This window comes from Bidens hawaiensis, unplaced genomic scaffold (genome assembly GCF_021521415.1).
Source record: "Bidens hawaiensis isolate Kalapana, Puna unplaced genomic scaffold, B.hawaiensis_p1.1 tig00003015_1, whole genome shotgun sequence".
Classification (NCBI taxonomy): Eukaryota; Viridiplantae; Streptophyta; class Magnoliopsida; order Asterales; family Asteraceae; genus Bidens; species Bidens hawaiensis.
In genome coordinates, this window is record NW_027491162.1 from 1,080,956 (window position 1) to 1,108,579 (window position 27,624).

Genomic DNA, 27,624 nt, shown 5'->3' on the forward strand with positions numbered 1-27,624 from the left:
GTTGTCATCAGGCGAACTTAGCTTTGCAACGAAGTTGTCATCAGGCGAACTTAGCTTTGCAGGCGAAGTTCATCAGGCGAACTTAGCTTGCAGGCGAAGTTGTCATCAGGCGAACTTAGCTTTGCAGCGAAGTTGTCATCAGGCGAACTTAGCTTTGCAGGCGAATTTCATCAGGCGAACTTAGCTTGCAGGCGAAGTTGTCATCAGGCGAACTTAGCTTTGCAGCGAAGTTGTCATCAGGCGAACTTAGCTTTGCAGGCGAAGTTCATCAGGCGAACTTAGCTTGCAGGCGAAGTTGTCCAGCTGCAGGTACTGTTCGTCCTTAAATCCCTTAATCATCTTCGTTTCTTAACCAAATAACTCGATTTAGGTATCCACGGAATCGTCTGACCAGCGCCTACAAACCCCAACCATCAAATCGACCTAACATCGATGTTTAAAGGGTGCGATTTAGGCATATAGGTTACGGGTTCTTTTATCAATCGATTAACCCATCCAATCATATCCATTTTCAGTAAGTTTAGCTTTGTTGGATTCGTTTTTACCATACAGACACAGATCTATCATTTCTATACTAATCCAAACCTAAACGAACAAGTTCTCGATATAAACGTACCGTAAATGAGTCGAACTACGAACACGAGCTGGTCTTGTTGCTTTGGTTCGTCACGACGATCTAGCACCAACGAGCTCAGGCCCTCGCCTTTGGATCTTGGTTCGGGTTGTGTGTGTTTTGGAGTGTGTAGAGATTAGGATGGATAAATGGATGGAATGGAAAGGATTGGGGTTTAAGGGGGTATTTATACTCCCTTAAGCCCATTGACCGAAGGCCCATATTTCCTTTTGTTCCATATATAATCCCATCTAATTATCCTACTAAGTCTTCATATTTTGCTATTATTATTATCGTTCCACTAACTCGTTTATTTCACCCGACAAAATAATATAATAAATATTACTTTAGAAATTTCGGGATGTTACAATGAAAAGATTGGATAACTGTGCTGATTTCATATGAGTCATTGTGTAAAACGAAACTTAAATATTTTATGCTGATGTTTATTCATAACATAAGGATAAGTTAGAATCTAGATGGAAAATCAATGAGTTAATTTGATGAGTGAATAAGTTTTATCAAGGTTTGATATGTTTTAACAAATTAAAATTGTGAGGTTAAATAATTACTTGAAATATGTTTAATAAGTTATATATATAATACCATGAGTATAAGAAAGCCGTTCGATTATTAAATTGTGCAATAATATTATTAAATTACTTGCTATTTTGATAATATAATAACGTGATAATATGAATACAAAAACCAATTTAATAATAGTGTGTAAATTGTTTTGATTAACTCGTGATAACCGGGTCTTAATGAATGGAGAGTTTGCATCCGATCAAGAGAATAAAAATATTTTGAGTGCATGAATAGTTCGAATCAATAGATCTTGATATCAAAATGATTTAATAAGTAACTAATTGAGTAACTGAATAATATAATAATAGAATAAATAAATAATTAAATTAAATCATAAATAGTTTCGTATAAAATCAAATTAACAAACAAATAAAAAAATATTGAATGTTCTTCGATGTGTCGGGTCTCCCATGAGCTTTACATGACATTTTGTTTCCACAACTTATTAGCATACCAAAACTAAAACAAATGTGTTAGTTGACCTCCCATGAGCATTACATGGTAATTTGAATGGCCCAACTTAATTAACGAATCAATGAATCAATTGAGTTGGTCGACCCATGAGCGTTACATGACGATTTGACCGACCAAATTAAATAACGAATAAAAAAACTCAAGCACAAGTAGTTGAAACATCTCGTGTATCACCACGGATGATAATGTTCCAATAAAATATCGCAAATATAACAAATTATGCAAATGTACATTTAGCGTGTCCATGGCGTCCCATGGGTTTTGCACCCGACTAGACATTTTAAAAACAATAAAACACAATAAATTGTGTAACCTTAGCCGATTACGTTAAACGCATAAAGTGTCGGTCGCATGACAATTTCCACTATGACGGGGGAATCTTGTCACACTCCCTAGTTCTAAGTGAAAAAGAGAAAAACCAAAGCTAAGAAATTCTCAATAAAATTTCCGACAATAAAAGGTAATTTAATATTTTACGACTGAGACGTAGCCTCAAAGTTATAAAAAATATTTTGAGAATGATACAGAGTCTCGGAGTAATAAAATATTTTGAGAGTAATCATAGTTTCGGAGTTGTGTGTGTGTGCATGCCAATTATAATAAACAACTAATTAAATAGTTAAGTAAGTATTTAATCTAGCAAGTAATTACGTAAGTTGTAAACAATCAAATAGAACACATCAGGTAGACAAATAAGCATGTATGGGGCTCCTAAGCATGTTACCAAGGCATCTCTAACGACCTATCTTAAACCTTCGACTTTGATACCAATTTGTCACACCCCAACCTACGGCGGAAATGTCGGGGCGTGAGCTGATTGCTCACAGCTCTCAAGGTACTATCATGCAAATTGATAAATGGCAATATCTATTTAATATATTTAAATAAAACAATTGCAGTTAAGTACATCAAGTTTAAAGAAATTACAACAATTATCAATTACGTTTGTATCATAAAAGGGCATCTCTACGTGATCTTCATCTTGCTAACAACAAAGCTGATAACCTGCAATTACGTATAGAATATATTTTTGTCAAAAACACATGTTGAGTGAGTAAAACACCAGTTTAAGACACAATTTCAATAATATATAATAAATAAAGAAAGTTGCAAATTGTTCCTGTGAGGATAAACAGTTGAACCATAGCATATAAACAATCAATCAAACCATAAAGAAAGCGCTAAACCGTTGCCATACGAATGGGCATTGGTTACCAATAATGAGATGTCGGTGAAACCATTTTCAATGCGTCGAACGCCGGCCAATACGACGGTCGTATGATCATACGAGACTGAGAATATGTTGGACCTCTCTGAAATGTATTCAAAAAAAGCAAGTAAGCAAATAGCAAGTTAGGCATAAACTGATATACCAACAAAAAGATTTAAAATAAGTAAAAGAGAGAGTGCTTACTCACCTGATTAGATGAACAAAATACAAGTGATGATGTGAGAAAGATAAATCCTTTAGGATATACCATCCATGATTCCTAGTAAATAATCGTAATGTGAATTAATTATGAATGATATAACATAATTTAATAAATTAAGATTTCTATGTGATTTGTGTTATGTTTGGGTTCAGAATGGTTATTGATTGAACGATTAATCTCTACTGATTATTTGTTATTGTGAAAACATTATTATTAGTTTAAATAAATATATATATATGAGTTGAATAATAATATGATTATTTAAATAATATTTAATTAAATGTAATGCAATTATAAATGTGTACATATAAAAATATAACTTGTAATATATTAAATAATTTAATACCAACATTAAAATGTATATTTATCATAGAATATGTATCTTAGAATATTTAACGAAAATCTAATTTTATAAATACAATTAATACGTTTAAAATACGATTTTTACAATTTTTAAAGAATATAATATGTATATATATTAATATAAGTAAATTTATAAAGACGTTTGACGACGAGTAATGGTGTCAGGTTTTAAGGAAATAATGATGATTTATTTCTATTAAATTATACTTATAATACATATACATATATATATATATATATATACATACATATATATATGCGTAATCAAAAGCTTTTAACGAGATTTGACAAGAAACACACACTCCAAGATGTCGGGCTTTTAAAAAAATAATGTTTATTTAATAATTAATATTGATTTTATTACCTTAAACAAGTTACAACCATTAAAAAGAAATAAAACTAAAAATGAAACCAAAACTGCCATGCCCGGGACTCGAACCGCGCCAATGGCCAGCTCAGGAAGAACGCGCACACCAGCAAGCCAACTGGGCCAAGTGATCATATGTACACAAATTGAAAATAAAACCTTAAATACATATACTGATTATCCCCAAAACTGCTTATGAACCCTAGAGTTTCAATCGATGAATTTTTAATATTTTGCCTAATTGATATTAGGGATAATGATCAGTGCTTAAAAAGGATCTTAAATCAAAGTTTAATTACTTGAATTGAGCCCCGATTGATAGAAGTTGGGTCGTCTGAACCCGACGGTCATACTGGTGACTAACATATAGAAATCGACAATTGTGGAAGCCATTATATTAGGGTTCGTGGTCGACAGGCTGCAGGGGTCGTGTATATTTGTTTAATTGAATTATCATTAGGTTTATATCATAATTCAAAGTCGGTTTTAGGGTGTAAGTTGGAAATCCGAATTAGGTGAATGATATTTAATCTTGTTACCAAATTGAAACTATTATTGGGTTGATTTTTATGCTATAAACGATCTAGGTGAATCAATTTCGATTATAGTGCGTTAATAAATTAAGGTGCAAGGAAGCTTAAACGATTCACGGTTTGATTAAACGGTTTGGACATGGTTAGGGTTTTAAAAAGAATAAAATAATAGTATAATAGTTTCTGTAAATTTACACTTTGATCCTTGTAATTGTATAATTGATTCAATCCGAGTTAAAACATGATCACCTTTCAACGTTGTACATACTAGCATAATTGAAATAATAATTAAAGAAAAAGAAAAATAATATCGTATAAATAGTTTTTAAATTGTTTAAATTATCTGAAATCGAAAATTGGTCGAGTGTTTAGGCATTAATAACATAAACGAAAATCCGAGTTGTTACATTGGCCTCATCTATTCTTATCTAATATGATCATATATTTATCTAAGTACGTTGATTTTGTATCAATATGAACGAGTCCACATCTATTTACTTGGTTACATTTTTCATAAGAATTGTAAGTTCATATATAAACATGTAAACTTAAACTTATGTAATCTCATCAATATTCGTGTTGACAAATTCTATTTTTATACATGCTACAAGTTCAAGTTTTTGAAGTTATCAAGATCAAAAATAGTTAGTTGGTCTTAGGATATTTATTCAAAATACAATAGTGTGATGCATTTGATTCGATTATTGTAATTGTGTAATTGTTTTAATGTTAATGAAATAAATAATTATTGTAACTTTAATTAGTGTCTTTTAAGCTACTGTCTGATCAATACATTACGCCCCGTCCTCTTCCACCGCTTTTGATCGGGGTGCGACAGTTTAGCTCCAACGAATGAGATAAAGTTTAAATTATAAAAATCCAATATGTCAAACATTAATAATACTAGCATATCAACATAAGAAAAGAATAAAAATAATGCATATAATATGCCACTTAAACTTTAAAATATTATAAAAAAAACAGTTCAATGTATATATTTTCTATATATATATATATATTGATATTAAAAATTATATTTTTGTCTATCATATATCTGGACATGAAAAATAAATAAAAACTTAATTTTTTTTAGCTCGATAAAGTTAATGAGCCGAGCTCAAACTAGTTTGTTTTAGATTCTAGCTTGATCTTGATCTCACTTCTCTCGACTTGATTATAGCCCCTATCTAAATACCTATAACATAAATAAGATAAAAATATGAATGAAATAGCAACACTTTTATGTACTTGAAGAAGCTAGAAAACTTGAAAATTATATTGGAGGGACCGAAAGAGTCATTGAAATGTAATAATAGGACCATAATAATATTTATTCCTTTTCAACAATGCTTTCTTGTCCCTTAGCTCAGGCGTTATTATGTTTTGATGAATTCTAAGCTCCAAAGTTGTTTTCACCTCCTTTCTCTCTCTACACCCTTTTTCTCTTGTTCTACAAGAATTCTCTCTGCAAATTCTTCTGAAACCGGAATCCAGTTCAGTTCCCAAGGCTCCACATTTACCCACATTGACAATGGTAATTACTTATTCATCAATTTCTGTTTGTTTTGTTTTACTTTGTGTGTTCTTCACCATGATCAACTGATTCTAATTCTTAAAACCTTCGCCAATGCAGCATCAACTGGTGCCGCCATGGCTCCAGAAGCTTCTAGAAACGTCATTCTTCTCGTTGTGCCGGACACATGGTGCGGTTGCTAGAAGTGAATGTAACATGTATTGTTTGGATTGCAGTTGTGATGCGTTTTGCTTCTATTGCAGATCCTCCTGCCATAAAGACCATCAAGTGATTCAGGTAAATAATTAATTGGCAACATGTAACTTGCATTGTTGTAATGTATAGTCGGCCTCATCCATCTACATTTACCGATTTACATTGTTCAAGTTGTACAATTATTTTTATTATTTTGGGTAACATTTGGTACTTGACGAAAATGCAGATTAGGCGATCGTCGTATCATGATGTGGTGAGGGTTTCAGAGATCGAAAAGGTTTTAAACATCGGTGGAGTTCAAACATACGTGATCAACAGCGCAAGAGTATTGTTTCTAAACGAAAGGCCACAGCCTAAATCAGGCAAAGCGGTGTCACACATTTGTGAGATTTGTGGAAGGAGCCTTTTGGATGCACTTCGATTTTGTTCCCTTGGTTGTAAGGTTAGCATAATCTCCTAATTCATTAATTGGTATTAATTGATATTATTTAATACCTAATTTTATAACTTTAATGTCGCCTTTGCTTCACAATGTTGACAATACAACTCACCCATATGAATTGGCATGTACCATATGACCATGACCTCATCATGCATATCATTTACATGTTAAACAAATTAAAAACCAACCCATCATCCACCACAGTTATATTTAATCTTAACTAAATAATGTTACACTAATTTATTGTTATAATGTTAGATAACAAAGTTTCAACAAATTTAGTCTAGTTGCATTATCTTTTTGGACATATTCCTGATAAGAAATTCGAAATATTTTAATTTTGTTACAATAGTTTTATATTTGTAAATGCTTTACCTAATGAATCACATGCGTCTATATCATCATTTTTCTATCACTATTTATTCGCATCCTACATTAATGATAACATAATGGCAATCACCATCATGATTCATGAGGATGGAAATTCTAAAATTTTAAAAATGTGAGAAATTTAATATTGTATGATATAGATGTATTTAACGAATAATTATCTTCATATTCTAATAGTTCCTATATAATATATAAACTTTTTATATTCTCATATTATTTTTATTTGAAGTCTATTTATTTATTTATTTATTTTTATTTGAAAAAAAAAGGTTGTGGGAATAAAAAGAAATGGAAACACAAGCTTTGTGTTGGAGGAAATATCATCATCATCAACAAGAAGAGTGGAATAAGAATTGCGTGAAGGCTCACAACAAGACATTTACCCGCCCACACCTCCTTCAACTTCCTCCACTAGGAGAAGAAAGGGGATTCCTCATAGGGCTCCTTTTGGATCATAATATATACATATAGAGAAAATTACTCATCTACCCTTCAAATCCTCCCACTTTATACAACTCATCATCAACAATGGCAATTTGTTTCACCAAATACATATACATCTTGGGCATCCCTCCCCAAGCCTTTCTAGGCTATTGAAGAAACACTAATCGACCACGGGCAGATTATGGACAATCTGGGGGTTAAATAGATGTTTCCCACGAGGGGTTAGATCCGGCGAAGATGGTTCTTCTGATAACCTGCAAAACAGACACCGTGAGCTCGTCACTGAGAAGGGGAGGGGGTACCTCCTTGTGACCACCCTCCGGCGTGAGAATCAGACTAGATTGCTCTTGAATATAAGTGTATATTAAGAGAATGACTAGAGCAGATATCAGGTAATATATCAAGATATGAGATATGAGATAAGATGATACCATTCCAAGGTGTTGGAGTATTTATAGCCGAAGGTAGGTTTCCAAGAAGGTACAGCCGGCTGAATAGTATTCCTGTTCTGCCAACTGTGGGCTACGCACGTGTCATGCTGGTGGTTGGTGGGTAGGCAGCGGCTGATAGTGACCAGGCCGGCTGTGTACTATTCCTTTTCCACCAACTGCGGGCTATGCACGTGCTCCGACAGGTTGGTGAGTAGGCAGCGGCTAATAGTGACATTAGGTACAAGAGCGTGCTGCTCGTTGTACTGTTGTCAGTGAGCTGTCGCAGCTTTGGTCAGATCTTTTGTCCATACCTCGTTAGGTACAGTACAAAAGATCCTCCAGTATCGTACGGACTGGCTCATTTGGGCGGGAGTTTTCCCGGCTTGCTCACTCCTTCTTCAGGTGACATTACTGAATTATTTAAGAGTAAAGTGCCTTGTGCGTGTAGCCTTGCTGCGCGGGTAGCCTTCCCTGATGGCTAGTATCCGTTGCTGCGGGAACAGGTTGCGTACTGCGCGTAAGGACGTCACGTCTCTGAGCATGGTGGGTCCTGCGGATCCAGTTGGTTTCTGCGCAGACGTCTCTCTTCAAGGTGTGTTGCGAGTTTAGCCTTTGCGCAGACGTCCCTCTTGAAGGTGAGTCTTGCGGGTTCAACTGCGCAGACGTCCCTCTTTGAGGTGAGTCTTGCGGGTCCAACTGGGCTCTGCTGGGACCTACCTCTTCAAGTCCCCCCAGTCCAATGTTCTTCTCATGAATTGTTAATAAGTGAGGTGAACTTTTGGACTTAAGCAAAGAGTTTTGAAAAGGGTTTAGTTTTAAGGTTTTCCATGGGGATTCTTCCCGCGGAAGTTCTAATGTCACGTGCAGAAATTCCCGACTTTCCTGCTTGATCTTTGGGTATGATGCGGGTAGGTCTGTAACCTCCTCGCAAGTCAGGAGCGTTGAGTCCCACTTGTGTAGATTCTCCATGAGGTTTTGGTAGTTTTGAACATAGTGATCAATTATGTTAAAACAACCAATTCCATCTTGGAGCTTCAAACAATCTAGTTCTCGACGTTCCCGCTATGCGGGGATGTTATTCCCGTTTCCGCAAGCATGGCCCAGAAGATCCTTCTCGGTTTCAATTCCCTGCGGAGTGCTAGGTATGTGAAGGGTTTTGCCTTGACACTGTACCCGCGCTCGTCTTATAGTTACTTTACTTCCAAGGTATTCTTGGCTTCAATTCCCTGCGGGTGCTAAGTATGTGAAGGGTTTTGCCTTGACACCACCCGTCTTATAGTTACTTGGTTGCCAAGGTATTCTTGGCTTCAATTCCCTGCAGGTGCTAAGTATGTGAAGGGTTTTGCCTTAACACTGTACTCGCACCTGTCTTATAGTTACTTGGTTGCCAAGGTAAGGGGTATAGTCCCGCTTACTTTTGAATCTTTGTGACTTGCGTTATAAACGTTACATGACTTGCGCATGTATATTTTAGTTTATTTTAGCAATTTTCCCGGTGTTTTGAATAAGTTAACCGTTCGACGCGCGGCTGTCAATAGGTTAGTGTTCAGTTTCCTCTATCATGATTGTGCGGGTAGGACCGTCACTTTCATTTAGTGGGATGACCAATCTTCACCTATAACTGACCTGCGTGAAGGTTTGCCGTTTTTTGTGTTTATGCGGGTTTTGCCGCCGTCCACATGCAACGACTTCTTTCCATATTTATGCGGTGAATACCGGCATACCGTCCGGAAAGTTTATAAGTGTAAATGTAAAGCGATCAACACAATGTGAAAGGAGAATCATTTCCATTAGAAGTGCCTCCAGGCCGTTTCTTTATAAATTTGGAATTGATCTACATGTAACACTTGCGTAATTGAACTCCATTCCATGTTCTTGGGATGGGGGTGCCATCGAGCCTTTCGAGCCGGTAGGCGCCCTTTCCCAAAACTTCTTTGATAATGTATGGCCCTTCCCAGACAGGGGCCAGCTTTCCTGGGCGTTCTTGGTTCGAAGCCTCGTTGTTACGCAGTATGTAGTCTCCGACATTGAAGTTGCAGAGTTTTACCCGCGTGTTGTAGTACTTTTGCATCTGTCACTTGTAGTTCTCTTCACGCGCTGCGGCTAAGTCTCTGCGTTCCTCGGTTAGCATAAGGTCTAACCGTCTTTCCGCATCATTGTCCTCTGGTTGAATCAAGACCCTTGGTGAGGGTAGACCAATTTCGACCGGGACCATGGCTTCAGTGCCATAAGTGAGGCTGAACGGGGTTTCTCCCGTACTTGCCTTTTTCATTGTTCTGTGTGCCCAAAGGACGTGTGGAACTTCGTCCACCCAGCCGGATATGTGTTCCAATAGTCTTCTCTTTATGCCGTCGAAGATGCTCCTATTTGCTCTTTCCACCTCACCATTACCCTGCGGGTGCGCCACTGAGGTAAAGGTGTGGGTGATTTGAAGTTCTTTCAGCCACTGTTGTAGCTTCTTGTCAGCAAAGTTGGTGCCGTTATCGCTCACCAAATTCTGTGGAAGCCCGAAACGACAAATAATAAATTCCCAAATGAATTTTTTGATATGTTTTGCGGTCGTTTGGGCTAAGGGTTTTGCTTCTATCCACTTGGTGAAGTAGTCGATGGCGACCACTAGAAACTGGACGTTCCCTGCTGCTGTGGGAAATGGGCCTGTCACGTCGATGGCCCACTTCTGAAATGGCCATGAAGAGGTAACTGGAACAAGTTCGTTCTTCGGGCGATGCGTGTTAGGTGCGTAGAGTTGGCAAGACCTACATTTTCTGATGTATGCCAGTGCATCCGTATGCATCCCTGGCCAAAAGTATCCCGCGTTGTTTAACTTAGCTACAACTGCGCGTGGACCTGCGTGTATCCCACAGATGCCTTCGTGCACCTCCCTTAGTAGGTAGTCGGCATCTTTGTCGTCAACGCATCTGAGGAGTGGGCCAAGAAAGTTACATCTGTAAAGGATGTCATCGATGAGTTGATAGTTCAGTGCTTTACAGCGTAGTTTTCTTGCCTGTGTTTTCGACTCTGGTAGTATACCCGCCGCAAGGTAATTTATTATTGGTGTCATCCACGTTTCCGTGCCGGTTTGGATGACACATACTTCCTTGTGTGGGACTGATAGTGCTCCAAGGAGTTCAATGCGGATGTCCTTTCCCAAGTGGGTGAAAGCCAATGACGCAAGCTTGCTTAACGCATCCGCAGATTTGTTTTCGCTACGCTTGACGTGTATGACTTTACAATCATTAAAATCGCGCATGAGGGTTTTTGCTTGAGCGAGGTACAGGGCCATTGTGTCGTTCACGGCCGTGTACGTCCCGTTTATCTGATTGGCTACTAACATGGAATCCACATGGGCTTCCAAGTTCTTTACTCCCATCTTACGCGCAATCCTCAACCCGGCCAAGAATGCTTCATACTCAGCTTCGTTATTCGTACTTGGAAAATCTAGTCGAATAGCGTAAGTGTATTCTTGGCCTGCTGGGTTGGTTAGTTTTAACCATGCGCCTGAGCCCTCGTTGCTGGCTGCTCCATCAGTGTAAAGTCGCCAGACATCATCGATGTCCTGTGCTGGAGAGGGTTGAGCCTCGTCCTGGCACTCTTTCTCCCGCGAGGCGGGGATTTCGGCAATAAAGTCGGCCAAGACCTGGCCTTTTATGGCTGGCCTTGGCTTGTACTTTATCGCGTATTCTCCCAATTCTATTGCCCATTTGGCTAGGCGTCCCGACAGTTCGGGTTTGCCTAAAACGTTTGCAAGTTTGAAGTTTGTGAGAATAGTGATTGGGTGACCTTGGAAATATCGTCTTAGCCTGCGTGAAGCCTGTACAAGTGCTAAGACTAATTTTTCCAGGGTAGAGTACCGGGTTTCGACGTCTGTTAGGAGACGGCTAACATAGTAGATTGGCATCTGGATGCCTTTTCGCTCGACTAGCAGGACGGCCCCGGTCGCTCTATCTGTGGCGGAGAGGTATAGGATTAATTCCTCTCCCGCTTCTGGTGCTGTGAGCGTTGGGAGTTCGATCAAGCGTGACCGAATTTCCTGAAAAGCTGCTTCCGCTTCTGGTGTCCAGCGGAAGTGCGTTTGCTTTAAACAGTTTCTCAGCGTCGACACAAATGGGAACGACCTATCCGCATGATTTGCCAAGAAGCGGTTAAGTGCAACTAGGCGTCCGTTCAGTGTCTGAGCTTGCTTGATGGTAGTAGGTGATTCCATTTTGATAATGGCTTCGACCTTTTCAGGGTTCGCTGTGAAGCCATCTTTTGTAACAATGACTCCTAAGAACTTCCCTTCTTCCATCCCAAAGGAACACTTGCTTGGGTTGAGCTTCATGTTTATCCTTCTGAGTGTGTTGAATGTTTCTTCGATGTCTTTCAACATCGCTTCTGGGTCAAGGCTTTTGATGACCAGGTCATCCATGTAGACTTCCAAGTTCCTCCCAATTTGGGCATGAAACTCTTTGTCCATCAGGCGTTGGTATGTGGACCCGGCATTCTTAAGTCCGAATGGCATCATTTGATAACAGAATGTGCCATCGGGCGTCCGAAATGCGGTTTTGTCTTGATCGTCAACGGCCATGTGGATTTGATGGTACCCTTTATACGCATCAAAGAAGCATTTAAGGCGAAACGGTGCTAACGAATCTACCTTAAGATCAATTTCGGGTAACGGGTAACAATCTTTGGGGCATGCTTTGTTCAAGTCTTTGAAATCTATGCACATGCGCCATTGCTTGTTAGACTTCGGTACCATAACAGGATTTGCAACCCAAGTTTGATATCTGCTAACGCGTACGATGCCCGCCTCAAGGAGTTCCTTGACTTGGGTTCTACACGCGTTAGCTTGTTCCGCCCCCATTACTCTACACTTTTGTATGACCGGCGTAAAAGCCGGGTCACACTTGAGCTTATGCTTTGCCTTACTTCGAGGTACACCAGTCATGTCAGCTGGTTTCCATGCGAAGATGTCAGCGTTTTTCTGTAGTAAGCGTTTGAGTAAGGTGCGCGTAGGATCAGTGATTGTTGGGCCAATGGTAACCGCCTGGTCGGGGTATTTGCCATTGAAAGCCCATTCTTCTGGTTCGGTGATGGTGGGTTTAGCCATCTTTGGTTTGGGTGTTGATGAGACAGATGCGATGCATACCTGGGGAATACCGGTGACCATCGCCACGCCCTCAGCTGTTGGCCATCCCATCATGCCGTGGACTGAAGATACCACGGCATTGAATCTTGCCATCCCGTCTCTCCCGAAGAGAATGTCGTATGTGTGGTGTGGCTTCCTCATTACGACAAAGTCCACATCCTCTGTGCGGAAGTGTTTTCCGTCTGTGAGAGTGACGGGGAAATATAGGATACCCAGAGAGGTGTTTGTGCTGCCGTCGAACCCTTCCATCGAGGCGTAGACCGTTTCCAGGCGTTCCTTGTCTTCGTCATCTAGCTTGTCGAAGAACTGCCTGTACATAACCGTTGACGAGGCGCCGTTGTCAACAAGAGTGCGGGAAGTGATGTAGTGCCCCAGCTGGCTTTTGATGACGATAGGGCTTTCTTTGCTGGGTCCTCCTGGCACTCGCGGGAAGCGCACCTCAGCTTCCTTCCATGCGCATGGTTCTGTCGTCCGTCTTTTTCTTCCTCTGATGTTACTATGAACCATGTGGATGCTGATATCAACGGGCTTTCGTCCGTTGCTTTTATATCGGTTGTCATTCTTCCCCCCATTCTTGATTGATGCCACTAGGTGTGTAAGTTTGCCCTCCTTGACGAATGTTTCAATAATATTCCTCAAGGATGTACACTCCTCAGTGGTGTAACCCTTTGTTCCGTGGAAGTCACAGGATTTGCTCTGGTCCACGTTAGGTCGCTGCCGGACTGTTGGAGCTTTTGGCTATGGGAGTTTTTCGGTGGCAAATATCTCCGTGACGCTTTTGGTGAGTGGCGTCCACCTGGGGTGTCGGCTTGATGGGTGCGTGTTATCCTTTCCGCCTACTAGGGAGCGAGAGCTGGATGAGGTGTCAAAGTTTACCCTTGACTACCACATGCCTAGCTTCCTCTTTTTGTTTTGCCAGGCGGTCCGGACGTTGTTTTCTCTAGTCCTCTGCGTGAAGAGATTTGTAGTCTGGGACAGATCCCCACCCAGTTGCTTCTCTGTTTCAGCAAAGCGCTTGGCCGCCGTCATGATGGCATCCCATGTGGATGGCATGCCGTCCTTACCCGTCAACGTGCGGATAAGCTCTGGGTATTCGGCGCCCTGGATGAAAGCGACGCGAACAAGGTTTTCGCTTATAACGCCCAGACTCAACTTTTTCGAGTTAAAGCGAGTGATGAAGTCTAGTAAGGATTCATCCTCCTCTCTAACGCAGTTGAGGATCGTCCACTGCTCTTCAGTATATTTCCTCTGTTGACCGAAGTGTTGGCTGAACTTGTGTTGAAAGTCCGCCCAATCGTATATGTGTGGACCGGTAGACGGTCAAACCACGCTCTAGCCGCTCCGACCAGCGTCATCTGGAACATATAACACCACGTGGGTTCCGTCCAGTTGCTGACGGTTGCCCCCGCTATGAATCTGTTCAGGTGATCATCTGGGTCAGATATACCATCATAAGTGCCGATGTTGGGCATCTGCTTGGCACTTTTCGGGGCGATTGCTTCCGCAATGTCCCTTGCAAACTTGGATGTTCCCGCATTTGCAGCAGTGGGTCTGAAGGTTTTAGAGAAGTCACGTGGGTTTCCCCCCGCGTTCCGTTTGAAGGTTTCTCCAAAATTCCTTCTCGGTTGGAAGTCCGTTTCGTTACGCTTCCCTTTCGCCCTATGGCGAGGGTTTGCGTCACTGTCGGATTCCTCCCGATCATCGTCCGAGGACTCGCTCTCATTGCTCATGTTGAGCTGTTGTCGAGTGCTTCCGAACTCGTCAGCCTGTTGGAGTGAACGTAAGCGTTCGTCCAACTCAGCTTGGAATTCCTTCTGACGTGCTTCCTCCCACGCTTTAACTTGATCAAGTGTTTGGTGGGGGAGCCTCGTCCGTTGTCTTTCCGCCTGGGCATTAATGAATCCCAGGGGATGATTGTTTACTGCACTTGCCCCGGCTTGGGTAACCGGGGTAGTGTTCGTAAAATTTACTGCACTTGCCCCGGCTTGGGTAACCGGGGTAGTGTTCGTAAAATTTGTGTACTCGCCGGTATTCCCCCCAGTCGCTGGGGTTGTGGTTACCGGGGCTTCTTGGTCACTCGTTGATCTTGGCAACAGAGTAACCTTAACCATCTATCTTTCCAGAAGTTTTGAAAAAACTGAAAAAGAATAAGTTCTAGCTTTTACCCACGGATGGCGCCAATGAAGAAACACTAATCGACCCCGGGCAGATTATGGACAATCTGGGGGTTAAATAGATGTTTCCCACGAGGGGTTAGATCCGGCGAAGATGGTTCTTCTGATAACCTGCAAAACAGACACCGTGAGCTCGTCACTGAGAAGGGGGGGTACCTCCTTGTGACCACCCTCCGGCGTGAGAATCAGACTAGATTGCTCTTGAATATAAGTGTATATTAAGAGAATGACTAGAGCAGATATCAGGTAATATATCAAGATATGAGATATGAGATAAGATGATACCATTCCAAGGTGTTGGAGTATTTATAGCCGAAGGTAGGTTTCCAAGAAGGTACAGCCGGCTGAATAGTATTCTTGTTCTGCCAACTGTGGGCTACGCACGTGCCATGCTGGTGGTTGGTGGGTAGGCAGCGGCTGATAGTGACCAGGCCGGCTGTGTACTATTCCTTTTCCACCAACTGCAGGCTATGCACGTGCTCCGACAGGTTGGTGAGTAGGCAGCGGCTAATAGTGACATTAGGTACAAGAGCGTGCTGCTCGTTGTACTGTTGTCAGTGAGCTGTCGCATCTTTGGTCAGATCTTTTGTCCATACCTCGTCAGGTACAGTACAAAAGATCCTCCAGTATCGTACTGACTGGCTCATTTGGGCAGGAGTTTTCCCGGCTTGCTCACTCCTTCTTCAGGTGACATTACTGAATTATTTAAGAGTTAAGTGCCTTGTGCGTGTAGCCTTGCTGCGCGGGTAGCCTTCCGTGATGGCTAGTATCCGTTGCTGCGGGAACAGCTTGCGTACTGCGCGTAAGGACGTCACGTCTCTGAGCATGGTGGGTCCTGCGGATCCAGTTGGTTTCTGCGCAGACGTCTCTCTTCAAGGTGAGTTGCGAGTTTAGCCTTTGCGCAGACGTCCCTCTTGAAGGTGAGTCTTGCGGGTTCAACTGCGCAGACGTCCCTCTTTGAGGTGAGTCTTGCGGGTCCAACTGGGCTCTGCTGGGACCTACCTCTTCAGCTATCATTTATTTGTTTCTATTTATGATAAATATGTTTAAAATCATATGATGTTGTACATGTTGAAGAGTAAACTCTCCATAGGGTTTGTAAATCAAGATAAGTAACTAAAATAGTATGTCCTTTTCACAAAGATTTGATGATTCATACAATTAAACTTTTGTGAAAGTAAATAAAAGAAGAGTGTTGTTGAAGGGGTTAAGTTAACAAAAAGCGTTGACGTATCATTGTCACGTAAACTGTGGAACATTTTTATGCCCTCTTAGGCGTTAACCGGTTGCGATAGAGAGGGGGTAATAGTGGCGCCCCTTACGTTTTATGATGAAAGATTTAATTAATGCTTTGCTAAGATGGCAAGGGGGTTGCGCCCCAACCACATCCACTACATTTAGTTTAACAATTTGTTAAAAAACAAAAATAAAATAGCAAATTAAAAAAATGTTAATAATACAAGATTTCAAGAGGTTAAAAGTATTTTAGACGTTTGATGATGCCATAAAATAATAATGCATAATTGTTAAATTATAGTTGAAATGTGTGTACATGCAGCAATTAAGAAAGTAAAGCAACATTTTTGTGGAGCCTATTTTTATAATTTTCAATTGGCCCCCCAACCCACTTGGGCCGTTTACAAAAAGAAACATTTTCGTTAAATTTCTTTTTAATTTTAATTACATATACACAAAGCAAAAGTTGGGTAAAAGTCATGTTTCTTTGATGGAACCTAGTTTGGTTGGCTCAATGAGTTGGAATCTATTTCTATATGTATTCTTTTATTTCTTTAAATTATTTAAACCAAATTTCAATTATTCCAAAATGAGTTTACTTTTAAAAGATTTCTAATACATTCATAGAAATAGAAAATGTTAGTTTTTTAATCAAAATTTAGATACTTATACCAAACTAAACTCATGTCACCTTTCTTTTCACAATAAATTTTAATACCGCTTAATAAATTTTTTATTCTCATTATAATTTATCATATCAAAACAACTATAAATTTTATTTTATACCCGTTGCTCGCGTGGGAATGTTGACTCATTTACAACCACGATCGTTAGAAGATGACATTAGAGGCCGTGCCTCTTTGGCTGGAAATAGCCATGCAAAGATCAAACCATTAAGTGTAGAATGGGGACCGAATTATTAATAATCTTTAAATGCATACAATTCATTAATGTTAATCTTTAATAAACATAGCCGTTAGAAAAAGGTAACGGTTTATTCATACATAAAATGGAGTTAAATTTATTTTTTTAACAAGGTTTGGAAGTATCTTTAATACTCGAGTGAGGCTTTTTAAGACGAGATGTCAACCGTTTATATTAATTTTGACGCTTTAGGTCAAACTCGTCTACAAACATTATCAATGAGGAAACCCACCAATGTAGGAAAACCCACTCACAAGCTTAACAAATAAAGAAGCAGTTCACAGGCCACGAAAGCTTAGGAATAAAAGAACAACAAACATAAGTTGCCAGATGGGGAAGCTCGACACTTGCCCAACAAGATTCCTAAGTTGATCAAGAAGCTAATGCTACAATAATGTCAGAAATAGTGACAACTGACTAAAAGCTGGCGTCTGGCATAAAGTAAAAGTAAACTACAAGACAAATAAAAGCTGAGCGAAGGTTACACGGAAATAGCATGCACCCAGTCTGCATGAGTTGAAAGAAAAGCTGGCATTTTCCACTTAAGAAGCTTCAGCTTCTCCCAGAGAAGCTTCTGACTACATATAAAGAGAACATTTCACCAAATGTATATTCATTCTTATTCACCCTATTTCCTCTCTACTGTCTCTTTACACTTATCATTCCTTTCAACCAACATGGTTACTTATTCTTACGCTGGAGGTTGATCGCAAGAGACCCCCTCATGCGGCGAGACTAACCGGTTGTGTTTCTTCTTCGATTCTTTGCATGATAGGAAGTTTCGATAGGCACATACTCTTGAATCGGCATACTATTATTGTTCGTTATTCTGATTGTTGCAACCACTTTGACTTATTTTTCGAACTTGAAATCATAATTTCGAGCTTGAGATCATAAAAAATTTCAAGCTAACAATCAGCTCATGATATTAGACCAGAAAACCATATGCATAAAATACATAAGGTTGATTTGAACGGACTAAACTTTTCAATCCAATGGTTGAATATTTTCTGGAATCTTGAATTTTCAATGGACCACTAGAGTTCTCTTATTTTGAAAACAAAAATGTACATCCCTTATCAAACAGCTACCTTGGGCCATACCTAGATTTAAACCCAACCACACAGACCAAAACTCCTTACATCAAGCCTAGATCGAGCCAATTTAACAAAACCAATTCCTGTTATTTGTATATTTAACATAGTTGTTTGGACTTTGGCCGGTTGGATAACTGACAAGCTATAATATATTCCTTCTTCATCATTTCACTATTTGAAGGAAACCCATCAAAAATAAAAAATAAACCTATTAGTACAATATAAAACCTCCTATTCTTTTGGGTTCACATGTAAGACTTGAAGCCAAAATCTTTCTCGTTTTGTCTTATTTCAAACACCCCCAATATGTAACCTAAATTAGTTGATGTGAATTTTAAAATATAATCTATTATGACTTGATAATTGAAAAGTTATGTTATATATTAAATTAGGGCATCTTCGAGATTTCAAGTGCTCAAGACGAGTATAAAATATAGACCATATATAATATATATATATATATTCAAAAGATTGATGATAAACGTAATAAAGATAAACAAAAGAAAACAAAGTTACTATAGCAATTACGTACACAAATAGAAAAGGTTAAGCGATAAAACAAATAGAGTTACGAATCGAGACACCCTCCATAAGTGGATATGTTATGGTTGGCAAACAAAACACATTTATAGATGGGCTTATTGCTAAATTACTTATGGATCTAGACATAAGCCTATTCCAATTACTATGCTCTACAGTCTACATTATATACTCCAAGTTTCTATTATTTGAAAGAGTTAATGGTCATTTTCGTCCCTGTGGTTTGTTACTTTCCACTTCAGTCCAAAGTTTGAAATTTTGTCAATTTAGTCCTCATAGTTTTAAATATTAGCCAATTACGTCCCATTTGTCTAACGACATCCAACTATGCCATTAGTTTAAGGGTATTTTTGTCTTTCTCCTTTTTATTTTGAGTTAATTGCCATTTTCGTTCTCGTGGTTTGATACTTTTGTCACTTCAGTTCAAAGTTTGAAAATTTGTCAATTTAATGTTAATTTTAATTCATTTTTTTATTTTATTATTTGTTTTTGTCTATACCACCTCCCCTCGTATTTAGTTTCCAGACGGTTCCTAAACTCTCCCCCCATGGTGGAATTCAATGGTAAAGTGGTCAAAGCAATTCCCTAAAACCAAATTGTATAGTAAAAGCTAAATATCGTTTCTTTGATGAATGCATAATAGTTAGGGTTTAGAGATTAACATATCGTAACGAAAATCTGGGTCGTAATAAACTATTATACATTAATCAAAAGAAAGGTTTTTTAGTATTTTATGTACAATTTGGTTTCAGGGAATTACCTTGACCACTTTACCATTGAATTCCACCATGGGGGAGAGTTTAGGAAATGTCTAGAAACTAAATACGAGGGAGTATGATTATTGTTGTCAATATAGTAAATTCATACCTGTATTAGAGGTTGCTCGATGGTTTTGGGCTTGGATTATGTTCTTCGGGGTTATAGACAAAAAAAACTGAATTAAACTGAACATTAAATTGACAAATTTTCAAACTTTGTATTGAAGTAGCAAAAGTATCAAACCACAGGGACAAAATGACCATTAACTCAACATAAAAGGAAGAAAGACAAAAATACCCTTAAACTAACGGCATAGTTGGATGCCGTTAGACGGATGAGACGTAATTGGCTAATATTTAATACTAAGAGGCCTAAATTGACAAAATTTCAAACTTTAGACTGAAGTGGTGAAAGTAACAAAACACAGGGACGAAAATGGCCATTAACTCTATTTGAAAAGAAAATAAAGATAAAAAAAAGTCAACATGGAAACAAGAAAACAAACGAGAAAAAGTGAAAGTATAAAAGTACATTTAATAAAATATTAATTATTTTTAACATCTCCTCCAGACCATACTTGGCTACCCTCTGCAACCATAAACACCGGAAAACTTTCTGGCAATATTTATTTTTATTTGTTATATCCTTTTCCTTTTCATTTTCTCATTATTTCACGAGCCATTGACCCAATTTCACTGATTGATATTTAAAATAACCGATACATATTAAAAAAATTGAATTTGTCCGCCCTCTGCCAAAACCGTGCTCTAAAAGGTCGCCGAGCCCCGGATTGGGTCTAGGCCAACCATGTATCAAATGCAAAGTGTAACTTGGAAAGAGGTCTATTTTCAATCACAAGTTTTCACTTTGCTACTTCTAAAGGCTAGTATAAAACATCAAATCTAAAACGACACTCTTGAAAGGTCATTTGTCTTGTTCAACTTTGAATTTAAGAAACATTGTAGAAGAATTTAGTCGTATGAGTAATATACAATGTTTCTTATTTACTTTCATAAAAATGTTTTACGTAACTATATGATGTTATGTTTTAATTAGTCTATGTGTCATGGGTGACAAAGGGGCTGAACACCGCCCCCTGAGCGATAAGTGGGTGGGGGTGCTACCTTTGTCTCCGGCTTGTGTGATGAAGATGCTGACGTGGCGATCAAGTAAAGGTGGAGGGATTTTTGTGCTACATATCGCCCCACTTGGCCACGTGTCAACCCCCCCCCCCTAATTTCGTACCCCTCTACTGTAGGAATTGGTCTGCCCAAGACATATATAGAGTTGATGTGGCTAGTACGTTATGATTCAAGTCAGGTCATACCCAATAACAAGCTAAAAAACACCCATGATAAGTATTTATGATATGATCTAACAAATAAATATCAACACTCACGATATTTAGAAAATGAGTTTCTAAATATTTGCAGCACTTGTGTAGTAAATAAATTATATGGATAATTTATATTTGAGAGAAGACATTTTGTAGTGTTATTTAAGTTGGTTAAATAACATGTGCATGTTACTTACATTATGTTATGTTACATTTTATATTATTTAACAAATATAACATAAGTAATTAAAATTGAAAGAGTTTGAATTTTGAGAGGGATATATCTTTCTCTCATCTATTTATTAATATAGTCTTTCAAGAACATGCATGTGGATTCATTGGCTAACGAAAATGTGCAAAGGTTGCATCTTTTCTTTTTCTCTCTCACACACAAAAGCTAGTAAACTCTCTCTTTCCATCTTCATTATTTTCGACCAAGATAGGAAGGAACTAGAAGCAGTTTCAAGTGTTAAAAATCCTAGCATATCAAGGGTGCTTTGTTAGTGGCTTGGGGTATACAAGCTTGAGGATCTTCTACTTTGAAGACTATCCATTCAAGATCATTCTCTTTTTCAAGTTTCATCTTGAAAGGTAGTATCTTGAAAACACCCTATGGTTAATTTTGATAGCATGTAACTTCGTATATGGATCCGGGCATTAGGTTTTATATAAAATCGGTTTTTATATTAATCTAATTAACAATATTCAAAACTTTATTATCCGCTGCGTTTTTCATTAAATGGGTTTACATGACTTTGTTAATCTTGTTAAAGCCCAACAATGGCATCAAGAGTCGCTTATACAGATACATGCTTCAATAGATCTAAAAATTTTCGGGTTTTATAATGTGGTTCACCATATGGCCGAAGGTTTTGAGATTTTGGTTTCCCCTTGGTTTTTCAAGATTATACTTTACATGCATTTGGTAATCTTGAAGAATTAAGTCATTTGGATGATTATTTTTTTTTTGTTTGGACAAAACCCGAAATTTCGGTTTGCTTAGCCTTGGCCGAAAGTTTTATGGGTAAATGGGGAACCATTTTGGTCTTCTAAGACCTTGCATATTCGGATGTGCATTTGGATGTTCATATCCTTGTCATGACTTTGTGTTTGGATGCGTGTTTGTGTTGTGATTTATTCAATTATTCAATATGGTTGTAATATTCATTTATTTGGATTTGTAATCTATTTATTCATTTCATATTGGTTTGTAATAATAAGTAGATTAGTTGTAATTATTTTACTAATGAAAAATGTATTAGGATATATTTTTTGTAAAAAAGATGCAACAAGGTTACGGTTTTGGTTTTGGGCCTTAATGAACCCAATAGTCCAATATGGGATTTTAGCCCAATGGCTAAAGCCCAAACATGGAGGCCCAAGAAAGCTAGGAGCTAAAGTTGGAGCCCAAATGGAAGCCCAAATAAAGTGGAAGAGTCACAACACAAGGTGGACATTTGAAGTATTTGGATGCGGAGTCAAGTGGGAGTTCACCGACACATGACTTGTGTCATTCTCGTCCCTTAGGAAAGACCTTTTGGCACACTTGATTCGCTCAACAAGTGTTGTCATTTTAGGTGGCTATGGTTATGAATGTGTGGTTGTATTATTTATGCTTGCTTGGTTGATTTATATTTTGTTTATCATAGTTGGATATGGATTGTTAACAATTTAAAATCAATAACTTGCATAAAATTGGTTCCTTAGAAGTCATTAGGCAATAAAATTGGTTTTATTAAATAGGTTAATTTTTCATAATAAAATGGGTTTTAATAGAAGAAACTTTGAAAATTGGTTTTCAAACAAAGTACCATACATTTGATTGCATGCAAATGCAAGACACATAAATAGTTTTCCAATCTAGAATTTATAAAACTTAATCCCTTTTAAAACAAGTTTAACACCATCCCTTTATACAACACTCGAATCACTTGGGAACTCGATGTGGGATAATGGTTACCTAACTGCATTGGAGGAAACTTGTGAGTTTGAGGTGGGTTTGCCACATTTGTTGGATAAATGTCACCTAACCACTTGTATGTGCAAATTCACATGTGTGTGTAAGTAGGACGACTTGATTTGGAAACCATGTGAATAGGGCCACCGAAGCATGGTGTACAAAGGTGTTGATGGGATTAAACATGCCAACTAAACATAAGATGTGTAGCTGATCCTATAAAACTAGAAGTTGCAAAGGGTTGCAATCGTCAAACGTTGACTACTTTATTAATTCAATAGTATGATAAAGGTCACCTAACTACTATGTGAATGTAACTTTGGGTTCTAGATCTTAATTATTAATTGTCTTGGAGATATAAAGGGTATTAACAATTAAAATAAGTTAATGATATCGAAAACACTAAAATTGAGCTTTGTTAAAATTATGTAGATGGCTGCAATGAATAATCCACCTAACGCATTTATCCCACCCGTGCATAACCTATCACTAAAAGCTATACTTGATAAGGATCGTCTTAAGTACAACAACTTTATGGATTGGTATCGAAACTTGAGAATCGTTCTCAAGTAAGAAAAAAATCCTTCATATTGGACAATCCTATTCCCGACGAACCAAACATTGGCGATGTAGATGCCTATAACGATTGGTTGAAATACGCCGAGGATTCGGTGCAAGTTTCTTGTCTCATGTTGGGAACTATGATTCCCAAAATTCAAAAGGATTTTGAAAATCATGGGGCATATGACATGATAACCTAACTTAAGGAAATGTTCCTTACTCAAGCTAGGGTGGAACGCTTCGAAACGTTTCGAGTGCTTCATGCATGTCATATGGAAGAAACTCAATCCTTTTCATCTTATGTGCTTTAGATGAAAAGCCACATTGATCGACTTGATCGGATAAATTGTCCCGTCTCAAAAGAGTTAGCCACGGATTTGATCCTAAATGGCCTAACCAAAAGATTTGAGACTTTAGTCATGAATTAAAACATGAATAGACGGGACAACAACATTGGTGTGCTTCACATAATGCTCAAGACGGCCAAAGCGGTAATGGGTAAAAGGGTTTTACCGGTTCTCACGATTAATGAAGGTGGCAATAAGAAGAGTCATCACCCGAAACCTAAGGTAAAGGTTGCCAAAGGTAATGGACACGTCAATGGTAAGTTCAAAGGGAAGACTAAAGTGGAACTAACCAAACCAAAGAAGAAGAAGCTAAAGGTTAGCTCGGAGGATCCGTGCTTTGGTTGTGGTGAGATAGGAAATTGGATGAGGAATTGTCCAACCTATCTCAAAGAGTTGAAAGACAAGAGGAATGAAGGGCGAAACTCGGGTACAACTTTCATGATCCATATTGATCTTAATTTTATTTCTTCTAACACATGGCTATTGGATACCGGATATGGAACTCATATATGCAATTTGTTGCAGGTGTTCAAAAGAAATAAGTATTTTAAGAAAGGATATACAAGTCTCTTCATGGGCAACATAGCAAAGGTTGATGCCAAAGCCCAAGAAGACTATGTTTGAAGCTTCAAAATGGTTTGGAAGTTGTTTTGAAAAACACTTTGTATGCTTCTAGTTTGACTAGGAACATTATCTCCGTTTCTCTTTTAAGATAATATGGTTATGATTTAAAGTTTGTGGAAAATGGTATTTGTGTTTTCATGAATAATGTCATTTATTTTAAAGAAATGCCGTCTAATGGCATTGATGAATTAGTTCATGATAACACGTCCTTTGATAACAAGTTGTACCAATCTAGCACCAAGAAACTCAAAATGGATTTGAGTAAGACTTATCTTTGGCATTGTCTCCTTGGTCACATAAACAAAGATTGCATACATACACTTCAAAAGAATGCTCTTTTGGAATCAAATGATGATTCATTTGATAAGTGTGAGTCTTTTTTACAAGGAAAGATGTCTAACGAACCCTTTAGTGGAACTAATGAAAGGGAAAAAGACTTATTAGGTATCATACATTCGGATGTACGTGGTCCTTTTAAAACAATGATAAGGAATAGTGAAAGACACTTCATTACCTTTATCGATGATTATAATTATTATGGGTAAGTGTACTTGTTAAGACAGAAAGATGAAGCCTTTGAAATGTTAAAAGTCTTCCAAAATGAAGTAGAAATTCAACTCAATTAAACCATCAAAGTACTTCGTTCGGATAGAGGAGGTGAATACCTTAGTGATGATTTTCAAGATCATTTTAGGAGTTGTAGAATTATCTCACAACTCACTCCACATGGAACACCACAACATAATGGTGTGTCCAAAAGGAGGAATCAAACTCTATTGGTGTGACATTCGTAACAAAACAAGGTATACCTTATTCATTACATAGCGAGTAAACGATAAATCGGTTAATTCGTAGTGCTTAAACGAGTAACCGACCGATACTAATTATGACCCGTATATATACTGAGGGGTCAAATACGAGTTATATATATATTATAGTGGCTAACATATTGATATTTAGGCCCCAGTACGTTTAAAACCATTTAAACGAAAAAGGTTTCGTTTACGTTATGAGTTTAAACGCAATCGTTAACATCAAAACGAGCATTGTAGCATCCGTTAAGCCGAAAAAGATTTATAAAACACTTATATGACATGTTCTAGGCAATTCGTGAAAATATTTTGGATTTTTAAAACGAGTCAGTACGTTTTTCTTATTTTACAAAAATGGACTGAAAAACACTCGTTTTCGCCCTATTTTTCGCACTCGAACTAGTTTTCTTGCGAAAAACAAACCCGAATTAAATTTTGGACCAACTTTTACGCGTGGCATGAAAACCGAGGCACCAATGGGCCAAAAAGAGGCCCAATGGGCCCCATTCATGAGCCGGCCACAAATAAGGGTATATCCCTTTTGTTTCTAGCTTGTTGTATAAGTTAAAAAAATTGGATATTTTAACACACAAACCAACCAAGATCATGATCAGCTGATTTTTGCATCTTCCAGCCAAAACCTCCAAGGTAACAATCAAAACTCATGAGATTTTTACTTGATTAACAAAGTTTAACCATGAAAAATTAAGTCTTGATTAGTTTTAAACATGTTTAACCATCCAAAAACCCTAAAAATCACCTAAAATCATTTTTTGATGTCAAAAATGTTTACAAGTCAGTACCATGTGGATTTTTGGCCAAAAACACGGATTAGAACATGAATATGTCATTTTTACGGTTCGAAAGTTCGGTTTGAAACCAAAACCGAAACCCTAATTAACAAGGCTGTTATACGGATTATTTATGCTTGGTTTGATTTTATATGATATTTAGATACACTGAGTTTGTGACCCAAGACCTGGAGAGTTGTTTAAACCATCAAAACTCATCGAAAACCGACAAGGTAAACCTGTAACACTCGTTAAGGGACTGTTTTGTATTAGGTTGTGACGTTCTTGTTGTTAGCTTGTGAAAATTTTCAGGGACATTAGGAATCATTTAAATGAGTTCCTGTTCAAATTTGGTAATTTTCCGATTAACAGAGAATATTTGACGAATTTATTACCGCTTATTGGCGTTAATTCGGGAAAAATAGTTAAACTTCATCAAAAATTATGAAATTTGGTTTGGAACCCATAAATGTTATGTGAATATCACTGGCAAAGTTTGAGGATATTTGGAGATGTTTAGGTAATTATTTGTGCAATTGTGTTGTAATCGAGTTTTAACATCCGAAAAACACGCAAAAAAACATTTGGCCAAAGAGTTAGGTTCTGGAGATTTTTCAGGAGCTATGTGATGATATTGAGACCACTTGAAAAAATTATCGGATTTTTCAGATGTTTTTTGGAATAAACGGGATATTTATTACTTAATTATAACACATTTAGTGAATTTTTAAAAATAGATAATTAATCATAAAATTTCTGAAAGTATTTTATAAAATTATCCGTATTTTAATGTATTTTTACAAAAATTTCCATAATTTATATATAAGTGCATAATTAGTTATGAATAATCAAAAATTTAAACTATATTTGTTTTAACGAAACCGGCAGTTTTGTGTTTAACGGACTGACTGATATGTCAAAATGTCAAAAGTGGTCAAATATCATAGTTTTAGGTGAATTTGATAAAAAAGAACTTTTTACGAGAATTCCGGACAATTCGGATGAATTGTACGCGCTTCGTATAATCAAAACCGTAAGAAAACGGAAACGAAACCTGTGATCAATCCAGATACCGAAACCTTAAAATTTCTTTATAAATCAAATCATTTTATCAATCAATATGTTTACATAAGTTTATATGATCTTACCTATTTCCGAAACGCATAAACGATCAACTTGGCTAGGCTCGGAAAACGGTGAAACTAAGCCAAATCCAGTTTTAAACATTTCATAGTATACAACGTCACAATCTAAGATTATGGTCATGTTTTGGGCCTAACAGCTATAACCAGACTAGTTATACAGCTCGATTTAGTTTAAACACTGTACTAGTATTAACAGTACGATACCGATTATAGGATACGGGTTATAATCATGGCATAACACTTATTGACGTATATTACCTGCTCGAACTACAATAAGGTGAGTTTCACGACCCCACTTTCTAAACTGTTTGATGAAATTTTGGGGTGGAAAGCATGTTTACTTATACTTATATACTTGAAAACGTGTGATGATGTGAATTATC

The 27,624-nt window shown here is 37.8% G+C and overlaps 1 protein-coding gene across 1 annotated transcript; it reads left to right on the forward strand.

Annotated features, from left to right (window-relative positions):
- The first annotated feature begins 5,984 nt into the window (after positions 1-5,984).
- LOC143622046 (protein RGF1 INDUCIBLE TRANSCRIPTION FACTOR 1-like) lies at positions 5,985-7,503 on the forward strand. The gene is made up of 3 exons (XM_077093297.1): positions 5,985-6,181; positions 6,327-6,542; positions 7,202-7,503. The coding sequence occupies exons 1-3, from the start codon at positions 5,999-6,001 to the stop codon at positions 7,280-7,282; spliced, it is 480 nt and encodes a 159-aa protein (XP_076949412.1). The 5' UTR covers positions 5,985-5,998; the 3' UTR covers positions 7,283-7,503.
- Positions 7,504-27,624: the final 20,121 nt, after the last annotated feature.

What these genes read in the sequence shown, in the direction of transcription:
- LOC143622046 (XM_077093297.1), top strand. Translation starts at nt 5,999, where the DNA reads ATGCAGCATCAACTGGTGCCGCCATGGCTCCAGAAGCTTCTAGAAACG. An exon ending in AAGACCATCAAGTGATTCAG is followed by an intron (nt 6,182 to 6,326) that starts GTAAATAATTAA and finishes ACGAAAATGCAG; the next exon opens with ATTAGGCGATCGTCGTATCA. An exon ending in TTTGTTCCCTTGGTTGTAAG is followed by an intron (nt 6,543 to 7,201) that starts GTTAGCATAATC and finishes TGAAAAAAAAAG; the next exon opens with GTTGTGGGAATAAAAAGAAA.